Raw genomic sequence first — 13772 nt, 5'->3', positions numbered from 1 at the left:
ATAAATTTTGCATTTTTTTTAAATTTCTTTGGTGATTAGTATATCTCAGTTTTTCTAAAGCAATTATTTATTCGAATGTGTTACTACAAATCCAAGTGCAAGCTAATAAAATTGCACTAGAAGTGGCTTACCTTCAAGTGTTTCTAAAACACTAGGCAAATTCCCCTTGTGCTATGTCTAGATTTCCCCCTTTTCCCTCCTCCTCCTATGGCCACTCACCTTTTAGTGGGTATCACTAGCCTGATGAAGTCTTTCTACTCATGACATCCATGCTACTTGCTCACAAGCTTCTCCTATAAATGTTAGAGGAGATCATAGATAGAGAAGGTTGCAACCTTCTCATATTGACCTACCTCTTTGCCACCCACAAGGGGGACTTTCGAGTGACCTATTAGTGGAGTTTCTAGCTAGTTTGATTCCAAAAACTTTTCCTTATTACCTCTTGTTAAGTTCATGGGTCATGAAGAACAAGATCAAGATGAGGATGATGAGAGTTGGGACCCTCTTATGAATACTTCAAACCTTGCTAATAGATAGGATAGAAAAAGTGTTGAGAACCCTCCTTATCCATTTCTTATATTGTTGTTGCTGCTTAATTGCTTGTTTTCTTATATTTTATGATCTGAAATATGAAATCTCAAAATATAGGTTCATATCCACCCACACTTCCTTTTATTGAATATGTAATGATAATTTTATATAAATGATAATTTTTGTAATTATTCAGAAACATAAAAAAATTGACTTACGAATTATTTCAATAAATAAGTAATCTTTACCCTACTAATATAACACAACGATTTTGAATAGCAAAATGGCTCCTGTCTTTCTTGAGTAAAAACTTTTCTGTCCTGAAATAGATGAACCATAAGTCATGAAAACTTGCTTTCTACCATACAATAAATAATTTAAAACTGGAAAACATCACTGAGGTAAATCCTATAAACTCGAATCAAAGATTACAATTCCTTTATAAAAATTCAAATATTGGATTCTCAAATACAATCATTTCTTTTCGTATAGTATTTTTATTCGAAGACTTCCAAATCATTGATATGAAAAAACGGAAGAGAACTCTATAGGATCTGATGTACACAAGGGATGCTAGACTTTTTATTAAGCTGTTCAAATTGTACATACTTTGGGTGTGATAGAGAAAGTCTGGGTCCTTCATATAGAAGGGCGGCTTCTGTACATTGTGCAGATTTCAATTATATTCAAATCTACGAAGAAATAAAGCATTTCAGCTCGTACCATTTACAAGATTTCATTGCCCAAAAGAGACTCACCCATGGCCTATAAAATGGAAATTTAGAGCACATCTTCACCTTCACTACAGATTATTTGACAAGCAGTAGAGATAAAAGAAGAATAAAATAAACAGGCCTGCTTATGATTCAATATGCAAAGCCCTCTGGGATTGTGCTCAGTTTTGTCTTCCCCACGTTACGAGCACCCCTTGTCCTTCTCGACGCCATGCGCTTCAATTTCTCGGCAGATCTGTAAAATCCCTCAGAATATCTTGATTTCAAAGCTCCTGATTGAAGATCATGCTCTGGTTCTTTCACACCGTCTGTTGACAGTGAATAACCAATTTGCCGTCGATCGATTCCATCATCCACCACAGGCATAACTTTGTGGCCCTTTAAAAATCCTCTGTTCTTATACCGGCTTCGTTTCAATGCACCATCAGCTCGTCTGGCCAAGGAAACCATCTCAGAAGCGGGTAATGGGTTCTTCAAATACTCTACCGGAAGCAGAAAATATAGATAGTTTACCTCCAACTGATAATCTACAGGAAGGGGAATTAGATACTGATTATAATCCATACAATCAGAATTGCAGACAAAAAAGCCCGCCCTTTCTCTCAGAATCCCTGAAACCTCCACGGGCTCCACAAATTCCTCCAGCCCTCCATCTTCCAGTACTAATTTAGCAGTCGAATGGTATACCCGAGACGAGAAACAGCTTCCCATAAAACCTCCGAGAAATTGAATAATGATATGTTGTTATACAATACGCATTACACGGCTTATCAGAGCTCTGTGTTTATTTATAGAGCTCCGTAACGCGGTGCGTATAATGATCTTGTTGCGCGTGAGAGAATCTTCGGACGAGATACAGCACGTCCAAATCCAATCTTATGAAACCTGGCGGTTTTTACATATAGGCGCGTAGATATTATTCTCCCATCGCTTCTTTCTCCAGATTTGATCATTTACTATGTTCTTGAATATAATCAGCTAAACAGTCTCAATTATTTTTTAGTCAATTGTTTGCTTTTATTTGGGTAAAGAGAAGGTATAAAATTAGTATTCAAAGAGTTGCTCAGACACGTGTAAGACCGAAGGAAAAGGATGAAGAAAGATAAATACTATCCATTCCGCGTAAGAGTGGAAAGTTTGTCAAACACTCATAGGAAGCTTCGTTTTTACTCATAGCTTCTGTTTCCCGTCGTTTTCGTGCAGGTTTGGCCTTTTCTGTTTGACAAAGTCAACTACTTGTTTAAGCATCTCACCCATATCGGGTGACATGTGGGAGCTAGTGGGCCCAGAGTAGCATAAATATTGCTCTATGTATATATTCATACGTTGAATTTGATTTTACGCGCATGTGAGAAAGCGAATAGAAAAAAACCAGCTAGGACAGTATGAACGGAAGAAAATCAACGAGGGAATGGTTTAAGGATTGCTGCAAAATTTTTGTTTCAGAAGATCTTGTGAACGAAAAGGTTGAAATTTTGCATTAAAAGTGTGGTGCAATGTTCAGACCGCTTGACATTTTACTTTTTTAGCTTTTTGTTTTTTATTGTTTTGAGGGTGCCTGCATAGCGTTTGAGGATATATTCCGTCCGTGAGTTTGGTTACGAAATTTTCCATTGCTATCAATTTCTGGGGCTTAAAGTCTTTAAGAAGTGTGTATAATTTTTCTTTTTATCGTACAAAACCTAAGTACTGTAAATTTATGTTCACTCTGACGTATTTCACAACAAGGGCTTATTTTCTCTAGAAGTATATCACGGGAAGGGATTATCTGCCAGCACATTTTAGGCCGACCGGCTAGACAATGTTGACCAGTAGCTAAAAATGGTGGGATTTGAAACTGGGACTTCTTTGTTTTCAATTAGAGATTCAATTTGTTAAGGGGAGAATAGTATAGAAAACTTGTAATGTTCACGAGGTTTAAGAAAGTCTATAAATTATGAAGTGTTAATCTTTTGTAATTTAGTTTGATAGCGAACTCTCTTAATTTGAACAGAATTTGAAAAGAAGTTGCTGTTAAATGATTCATGTAGGTGTCTCTAATGTCATTGTATGTCTTCTAATTTAGAAAAAAAAAAATTAAAAGAGTCAATTTTTTGCGTTGATAATTTTTGGTAAGTTTGAATTAGAATGGATATTATTTTGGTTTAAATGTCTGAATTAATATTTATAATTATTTTAATGAATTTTTATTTTCAAAAAGATTATATAGAGTGAGGAAGACATCATCTTTTACACATTCAAAACAAGATAATCTGACAAATATTATAGAATAAATTAGGGTCTTTATACATGAGACAAGTTCATTTTTTGCCTTAATTCTATTAAATAAATTATGGAACTTTTGATAATGAGTTATAAAACATTATTTATCTCCAACCTCAGCATTATTTGCATTTTTCTATGAGAGGATTTTGTAAACTACTTTCATTTTCTATTCCTTAGGTAATCATGCATTTGCAAGTTTGCATCAATGTCACCTTTTAGAAAAAATCTCTCTTTTGTAAGTCCTTCACTTGACAATTTTTTATCATCTTGATATTCAAATAAATTATATATTTAACACTAGAAACATGATACTACATTTCACATATTTATATTGTATTTAGAAGTGTTTGAAATAATTATGTCTAAGTACAACTCTGATTTTTTAGGTAAAATTTACTCATTTTCAGCCATTTTCAGCCCTCATTAACTTGCACTTACCTATGGAACTCCGACATAAACTGACTCTTCTTCACCAAAATTAGTGAGTAAGTTTATAGTTGTAATCTATTCACCATAGATAACATTATCTTCGATATCTTAAACTTAGAGCTTTTGGTAAATGGTAGAAACAATGATTTAAGGAAAACTTAATTTTTATTGTGTTGTTAGCATTGTATTTTTGTCTTTGTGTAATACTGAATTTGTATACCCATATAAATTTTCATTTGAATTTTGGAGAAGTTGCACTAATTTGTAAATTTATTATATTTCTCTACATAAACATGCTTTCATATATTCAATCTTATTCATATTTGTAGTTATTTGTAAAAGCATTATCTATTATATCTATGCATGCACTTTCAAATGTACAATCTTAATCATATGTATCTTAGGTCAATCATATAGTACAATATGAAGTCTAACTTGATATTAGAATCACTTTTCAACAAATGAATAATGTAAAAATATTTAGAACACTCTTACAACGACCCAAAAAAAATATATTAACTTTTATTTATATTTCCTTATTTACAAATTTTCAAAACAATATTCTAATCATCATATGTTAACCATAACTTGCAATCTTTAAGAGAAAGGCAGATAGTCAATTCTAAAATCATCACTAAGAAGATCAAATTTTAATATGACCTTTGCAACAACTTTTGATTATATCTCAAAGATCCTTGCTCCCAAGGAGATTCGTGATGGGAACAACACTGAGATTCATTAAAAAATCCCACTTCAATCACATTCCCCTCTACACAGTACATGGTTACATGTTTCTTCGCACCACCTTGAAGTCAAAATGAATCATTCTAAAGGCAAACCTTTATTTCATATGACTGTGTGAACTAAAAGGTTGAAATAATGCTGTAAATGCTGGGCGCAATCTTCAGACCGCTTGACATTTCACTTGTTTAACTTCCTGTTTTCTGTTGGTTTCAGCGTGCGTGCATAGCGTTTGAATATATATTCCGTCCGTATAGGCTTCATATTGAGTTTGAGTACATGTTTTTAACTTTCTATTAATTTCTCGAGCATAAAGTCTTTAAAAAATGTATATAGTTTTTGTTTTCTTATTGTTTTTTCTTCACAGAAGACGTACAATTTTATACGATCAAATCGGAGGATTGTAAATTCATTCTCATTCTGACGTATTTCACAGGAAGGGCTTATTTGCCACCACATTTTGGGCCGACAATGTTGACCAGTGGTTAAAATGGTGAGATTTTAAACTGGGACTTCTTTTAAATTAGAGATTATTAACTTGTTAAGGCGAGAATAGAATAGAAGGCTTGTAATGTTCACTAGGTCAAATAAAATCTGAGATAGTAGATTCTATAATTCTTAGTATTGTGAAATGTTAATCTTCTATAATGTAGTGTGATAATGAGTTTTTCCAATCTCTTCATTAGTCATTTTTAAATCATTTGTAAATCATTTGTGTAGGTTTTTCTGATGTCATTGTTGTAGAATTTTCTAACCTGCACAGTATGGATCTAGCAAGAAGAGAAGAGTAAAACTTGTAGAAGAAAAATCAGAACAAAGAACTCGTTAACTATTGTATTATTTCATTATACTGATTACATTATGCCAAAGCATGATTTTATACATATCATGAACCAATGCATGAACTTTGATCATGCGGGAATCGTTGGAATGAACGAAAGAGGAAAACTAAGTTTAACTTGTTGTTTACACGGTTTGCTTAGTTAGGCTTATGCAATATCATGCAATTATAGGCGATACCCATAAATCATGAAGATGACGACAAGAAACTAGACTTACCACCACTGAAATTACTACCGCTACATGATTTACACTGCTAACAATTGTATACTTTACAATTTAAAAAAAAAAAAGGTTTTAAAAGGACTGATTCTTTGGGTTGATACTTTGGAATTACTACCGCTTGCGTTAGAATGGATATTTATTTTGGTTTGAATATCTGAGTCAACAATTATATTTATTTTAATGAATTTTTATTTTCAAGTCTATTTTAAAGAGATTATATGAGATCAAGGTAGACATCATCCTTAGCACATTCAAAAGAAAATCATTACAAATATTATAGAGTAAATTATGGTCGTTATACATGAGAAAGTTTCATTTTCTACCTCAATCTTAATAAAAAAAATAATGGAAGTTTTGATAATAAGTTATTAAAAATTACCCATCTTTGACCTCAGCATTATTTACATTTGTCTACAAGAGGTTTTTGAAAACTATTTTCATTTACTATTCCTTAGGTTAATCAGGCATTTGCAAGTTTGTATATATTTAACACTAGAAATACAATACCAAATTTTAGATATTTACAACACAGTTATATTACAACTCTAATTTTTTAGGTAAAATTTACTCATTTTGAGCTATTTCATTTTGAGCTATTTCCAGTCCTCATTAGCTTGCACTTACCTATGGAATTCTAACATGAATTGAATCTTTTTCACCAAAAGGAAAGAGTAGGTTTATAGTTGTAATATAATCACCATAGATAACATTCTCTTCAATGTCTTAAACTCGAAGCTTTAGGTAAATGGTAGGGACAACAATTTAAGGAAAATATAATTTTCATCATGTTGCGATCATTCTATTTTTGTCTTTGCGCATGTCAATTCGTATTTGAATTATGGATAAACTTGCACTAATTTGTGGATCTATTATCCTTTTCTAGATATGCATGCTTCCATATATTCCATCTTATCTTATCCATATTTGTAATTATTTATAAAAACCCACTACCTATTATATCTATGCATGCACTTACAGATTTATAATCGTTAGACACATATGTATCTTAGATCAATCATGTAGCATAATAGAATTTATTTTTTTCCCATAAAAACAATCTTACACTGACAAAAAAAAAAAAATACTTACTTTCATATTTGTTTATTTACAAATTTACAAAAATATTCTAATCATCATATGTTAATCATGACTTGTAGTCTTTAAGAGAAAGGCAGATACTCAATTATAAAATGATCAGTAAAGATCCTTGGTCCCAAGGAGATTCATGATGGGAACAACACTGAACTCCCCACTATACTCATATCAAAAGGTTCCGCTCTACACGCTATTTCTTCTTACATTGATCTTTGCACCACCTTGTAGTCCATATGAATCATTTTAAAGGCAAACCTTTTATTTCAGAAGATTGTGTGAACCAAAAGTTTGAAATAGTGCCGTAAATGTTAGGCGGAATCTTCAAACTGCTTGACATTTCAGTGATTTAGCTTCTTGTTTTCTGTTGTTTTGAGCGTGCGTGCATAGCGTTTGAATAAATATTCCTTCCGTATAGCCTTCATATTGAGTTTGAGTACATGGTTTTCACTTTCTATTAATTTCTTGAGCATAAAGTCTTTAAATAATGTACATAATTTTTGTTTTTTATTGTTTTTTCTTCACATAAGAGGTACAGTTTCATACGATCAAACCGGAGGATTGTAAATTCATTTTCATTCTGACGTATTTCACAACAAAGGCCTTTGATAATAAGTTATAAAAAGTATTCATTCTTGACCTTAACATGGTTTGCATTTGTCTACAAGAAGAGTTTGAAAATACTTTCATTTTATAGGCTTTACACTAATCATACATTTGCAAGCTTTTACCAATGTCGTCTTTTAGGTAAAATGTCCTTTTTGTAAGTCTAACAATTTTTAATCATTTTTATATTCTAATAAATTCTATATTTAATACTAGAATTACAATACTACATTTCATTTATTTACAACAGATTTATATTGTAATTAGAAATATTTCAAATAATTAACTCAAACATAACTCACTCTAATTTTTAGGTGAAATTTACCCATTTCAAATCATTTTCAACTCTCATTAGCTTCCACTCACCTATGGAACTCTAATGTGAGTTGAATCTTGTTGACCAAAAGAAATGGCTAGGTTTATAGTTGGAATCTATTTACCATTGATAACGTTATCTTCAATATCCCAAACTTGAAGCTTTGTGTAAATAGTAGAAACAACTATTTAAAGAAAATTTAAAAACATTTTCATTCAATTCTCATATTGGTGTTACCATTACATTTTTTCTTTGTATGATAGTGAATTCATATATTTCTCTACATATACATACTTCCATATATTCCATCTTACCTTATCCTTATTCGCAATCATTTCTAAAAACCCACCATGCATTATTCCTTTGCATATACTTACAGATGCATATTCATCAACCACATATGTATCTTAGATCAATGATGTAGCATGATATGATGTCTAACTTGATATTAGAACCATATTATATGTAGGTGTATCTAAGATATAAGAGATCTCACATTGGCAAAAAAAAAGCTTTCATGTGCATTTTTTATTTTCAAGTTTTCAAAAATATTCTAATTGTCATATGTTAACCACAACTTGTGGTCCTCAACACAAAGGTAGATACTTAGTCATATAATCATCACTAAGTATATCAAAGTTTATTTTTTCCCAAATATTTATTCTTGCAATTCTTGTATTAAGAGAATACACATTAACTGAACCCCATTTATTATTTGAGGACATAGCTAAAATGCAATTGACAAGTTATTCCTAAAATGATCTATCTTAACCTTTGTGACCATAAGAGGATTCCACATAGTCATTTTTCCTCCAAAAACCCCATCAACAAGGCTAACACTATAGTTGGCCATAGGCCATAAGTTTTTTTGCAACTTTAGCAAAATTGGATTCAAACATTTTAGATAATTTTAAATTTGTTATCTAGAAGGGCACACTTCAAAATATGTTTTTTTATGAGGGCTTCTAAGCCCTCTTATATTCTAGGATAATATCTTCATTTACTTGATCTGTTGGCCCCTAACATTTTTTCAAGGCTCTCTTGTTTTATCTTTTCTATATCCTTGACTACTTCTCTTTGATCGGTTTCTCTATGTGTCAATATTCCTTGCCTTTTATAAGTACCTAGAAAAGGCTTTAGGATAAAAGGCAACTAGAAAAGGCTCGAAGTTATCTATGGGTTTGATGGGAGAAAGCCTCAGCACATTATCATTAATTAATTTAAGCATGATAATATGCAATGATTCTAAGAGAGGAGTAAAATTGTGACGTGTAAAGATTGATGATAAAGGAACAACACCTAGAGTTGTAGTTGCCAGTTGTTTATCAATATGATTCAAAGAATTGTTGTTAATATTGATGAAATTCTCGTTTGGTTTTTGAAAAATTTGAAATGGTTTATGTTGAGTACCTTCATTCTTATCAATTGGAGTCACTAATGAAGAGGATTCAAATTGTGTCACTTGAAGCTAATAATTATGAACCATTATGCATTAATGTGTGAATGATGCAAAATAAGAAAATAGAAGCTTATCTCTAATATACTTCTGTAAATTAATGAAAATAATTTGAACATCACCATTAAGGATGGGATAAGAAATTTGTGAATGAAAATATTTATATTGACCCATGAAATCAATCACATTTTCTTCAACTCCTTGCTTATAATGCATCAAATTGGTTAAAATAATTTGAGGACCAATATTGTTTTTAAAATGTTGCACAAATTATCTGATTGTTTAAGCCACTCCAACTCATGGTCAATCTTCCCCAATTTTTCAATAGTTACTCAAGTTAAGGAGCTATCCTCATAATGAGAAGAGTGAGGAGAATGATTATCCATGATGTTAGGTATGTCTTGTATAGGAATAAATGATTCACCCAAGTTCCCATGGAATGGGTTAGTAAACCCAAGATAATACCCCTTAATATTTAAACTTTGGGAAGCCATAAGTCTATTTATTCTCCTCATCAAGATATTGGATGTAGGAGAAAGGGTAGTGAAACTCATACACTAAGAGGGAAAAGATAAATGAATTTATCTGTACTCATAATACCTCTTATACAATCAAAGAAATGATTAAAAATACAATTTAAAAATAGAATGACTGATTAACCAATAAAATGCACAAAAGAAATGATAGATTTGAAAAATAAATGCTTCTAAATTTATACAAAATATGCAATAACAATTAGATATGTGCATGTAAATAATGAATTATGCAACCCACAAGTAAATTTTATAAATGGTTGAAAATGTGAATTAACTAAATGCATACATATCAGATCTAAAAAATAAAAAATTAGAATTAATGCATCGATTATGTTGGGTTCACTAAAAATGTATAGGGTGGGAAATAGGATTCACAAGCTAGGCATGCAAACTAGGAACTAGACCAATTTGCACAATGGTTTACGTTCAAAGAGAGGGTAAATCCTTGGATCAATCACAAATCTAATTGAAAAGGACTAAGCACAAGGAAGATTCAAATCTCCTTGTTTGAGTTGAAAAAGGACCATGGAAAGGTGTAAATTGAATGTAAGATCTAAGGCTAAAGGTGTAAAATTGACATAATTCAACATGAATAGATTGTTTTAGATTTGATATGTAGATATGAATATAGATTTGGAATAAGAAAATTGAGAAGATCCCATTTCTGAAATTTGTGCCTACAACTGCAGGACAAGGATGCAGTGGGTGATCCTATCCTCAAAATGTCAAATGAGGGTATAAGATATCTTTTTAGGATTATAATGTAATTCAGAGTGATCTCCTAAAGATTCATCAAAAATTTGTTAGACACAGTTGTATGGGACGACCTTCTCCTCCACTTGTCACCTTTTCAAAATCTAATTCTTATTATCTCCATCTACTTTGCTTGATTCCACAATTGTGTCTTCCAAGCCTATCGCCTACACATAGAAGAATAGAAATTACATTGTTGATAGGGATTTGTAGAGGTCAAACTCCGAGTTTAGAATTAAACCTAATATAATTGAATTGAAAATATATATATAGAATGCCTTAAAAAGGTCAAAGGCTAGATCTTGAACTGAAATACTAAAATTGAAATGTTATACATTGATGAGTCTTGCTTTGAAGTCTTCATGCAAAGGTTGATGATATCATGTAGGAATGTAGGATGTCTTCATAATGTATTGATCAAGGATTCCATGTTGAATCCTTTACCTCTCTTTCACTTTCTTGAACATGATTGTTTTCTTTCTCTTTTGAATTTTCACGATAAGAATTGAATTCAAAATTCAGAGGTGATGAACTTATGTCAAATGAGGGGGTAAGGAGTTCTTCTATACCTCACCTCATGAAACATGTGTGAAATTTCAAAGCAATTAGAGACACAAAAAGGGAATGCTTGCCCATATTTTCCAATCATTGAGGGTCCAAAATTGGGCCCCTTTAAGCGAGACATGGTCGCTTGGGCATCCTTGAATAGCTTAGTAGAGTTGATCTAAAGACCACACAACTAAGTGCTAGGTGAAGATTGAGGTTTAAAGCCAATGTGAGTAGAATCAAACATGGTCAAAAGCACGAAAGGATAGAATGCTAAAGTGAGGATGAAATTGTATAGGAATGCAATTTAAGACACTACACGCTTGAAACAATCACTCAAACAATAGTACAAGAAGTTTGATTCCTTCATCATCAAGCCAAAACTTTACAAGAAGTGAGTATGATCATTGTGTTTATTTTAAAAGTTTGAAAAATGATTTATTAATTATCTTAGTGTTATATGTTGTTGATATGTATGTAGCATGCAAAAGAATAGATGAAATTAATAAGTTAAAGGTCAATTGGGTAGGACATTTTATATGAAGGATCTATGAACAAAAAAAAAATTGAGCATAGAGATACATAGAGATAGGGGAAATGGTAAGTTTTAATTATCAAAAGAGGCCAGCAATGCCCACATTTGGTTACACATAGCCAAAAGAGAAGGCTTTAGAAAGGTTTGGCTGGATTCTGACTCACTAAGCACTGTCAATTGTCTAAATGGGTGTACAGATCCTAGCTGGATGATTGCTAATGTTATCAAGGATTGTCGAGATATAATAAATGAGTTGGAAGAATTTAAAATTTTGTACATCTTTCGGGAAGGAAAAAAAAGCGGCGGATCTACTGGCCAATATGGCAGTGGGCTACGTGGCGGCTAAATGGTGGAGCAGTAGGGATTCATTCCCAAAAAACTTGTGCGATCTGACTTGTGATGATTCCACCCACTTGCAGTAATCAATGAATTTTAATCATGATTTGATTGAGTTGTTGGGGAAATGACTCCTTTTTGTTCCCTATCAGAAGATCTAGAAACTTTCCTTGTGCCTGGATTTTCTGTCTAATTGTGTGGTCCATTTATTGCTACTGTTTAGAGACTTTTTTGGTGTGGCCCATTTCCTACTACTATTCGAAGACTTCTCTAGTGTGGCCCATTAACTATTTTTTGGCAACCCAGATCATTATGGGTGGGGACAAGAACAGGCAAGAACCATCTACTTTTGAGAAATGGAAGAAAAACAAGGACGTGTGGCAGGAAATCGTTGATGGGGGAATTGTACCCTTCTTGGAAAGACTCCATGGCCCTTCACCTCTGCTCACAAAAACCTTTGTCAATCGGTGGAAGAAAGGGATTCTGAGGGCTTATGGTGCTAATTACCAGCTGGATGAAACCCTGGTGGTGACGGTTACTAGTCTAGCGATGAATGGCAAAAGATTCTATAAAGACAGAAAAGAAGGCGAGGAAGACTTGGTGATTTTTTTCAACAAAGACAAGGAGCGCTCAAGAGTTAACAAAATGGCTGATGGTGGCTACAATAGGAAAGATCTTATGGCTCCATGGGTAGACATGGCCAAGTTCATCATGAGGTATATTATGCTTGATGACAAATATTCCAGTATCTTTTCTTACCATTTTACCATTTTGAACCACTTTTAGGCATTGTGAAATCATTTCTATTCCTTTCTATCTGACCTCCTCTTTAGAGAATAGTATTGAAAAACATATGGAGAATCCAAATAATCTTGTTCTCCATGAAGGGCTTATTTTTCTCATCATGGAGTACGCTAAGACCCTTGAAGTTGTGCCCTCTCTATTTGAGAAAGTCCAACATACTAATATTCAAGAAGTCTTTGACTCAGAAATGGATTTGGAGGATAGTGGGGGTGCCATTCCTTTTGATAAACCTAATTATAAGCTTGTAGAAGAATGTGAGATGATGGTCACCCCTGGTACATTTAGAAATAAGAATCCCCAGATGGGCGGCCAGCAAATATAAATCTACTAGCAAACGGACTTGTAAGTCCAAGCCTCTTTCTAAAAAGAAGAAGCTTGCGGCTAAGGACTATGGTGTTGGCAAATGCACACTCCAATGAGACATTGTAGGTGATTGAAGGTATTGTCATTGATGGAAACCCTACAATCATGTGATGTCGGTAGGTAGCCATAGGCACCGGCACCGGAAGACTCTACACTGACATACAGATCATCGACACCAAAAAGGAAGAATACCGACACCTTGGATGAGAACATTTTGTACAAATGTATTTTGTAATTAATTGTAAAATATTTTGTAAGCCGACATGGTAGATTGTAATATGACTCATATATGTATGAGATTATTGTAGATCATTTTCAATATGTGGTAGGCAAAGTATGGGAAGATAATAGCAGGCCTAATATGTGAATTATAGGTTAAGGGTTTATGTATGTAGCAGAGCTTAAATCGGTACTGAATTTGGCATAGCAGATGCTAATCTGAAGTAGTACAAGACATTGGATTTGTATAATCCATTTTTGTAAGTCAGTGTGACTTCATTTTGTATTTGAGCAGTGAGCTCTAGGCACTTGGCCTGCTTGCATGTGTAGGCCCCTATTGTAGTAGTAATATTCTCTTATTGGCCAATAAGCGAATATTGTCCTTCACAAATCCCACCGAGGTTTTTCCCACACTGGGTTTCCTCGTTAAATATTGTGTTATGGT

The 13772-nt window shown here is 32.9% G+C and overlaps 1 protein-coding gene across 1 annotated transcript; it reads right to left on the bottom strand.

The window, feature by feature from the left end:
- Positions 1–1086: 1086 nt before the first annotated feature.
- On the bottom strand, positions 1087–2175 carry LOC131047702 (uncharacterized). The gene has a single exon (XM_057981501.2). It carries the CDS (start codon positions 1974–1976, stop codon positions 1398–1400), a length of 579 nt encoding a protein of 192 aa, XP_057837484.1. The 5' UTR covers positions 1977–2175; the 3' UTR covers positions 1087–1397.
- Positions 2176–13772: the final 11597 nt, after the last annotated feature.

This window comes from Cryptomeria japonica, chromosome 4 (assembly GCF_030272615.1).
Source record: "Cryptomeria japonica chromosome 4, Sugi_1.0, whole genome shotgun sequence".
In the NCBI taxonomy this organism is placed as follows: Eukaryota; Viridiplantae; Streptophyta; class Pinopsida; order Cupressales; family Cupressaceae; genus Cryptomeria; species Cryptomeria japonica.
Note: the sequence above shows the minus strand (reverse complement) of the source record. Positions and strands in the feature narration are given on the sequence as shown.

Coding starts and splice junctions, on each gene's coding strand:
- LOC131047702 (XM_057981501.2), bottom strand. CDS start 1,976: ATGGGAAGCTGTTTCTCGTCTCGGGTATACCATTCGACTGCTAAATTA.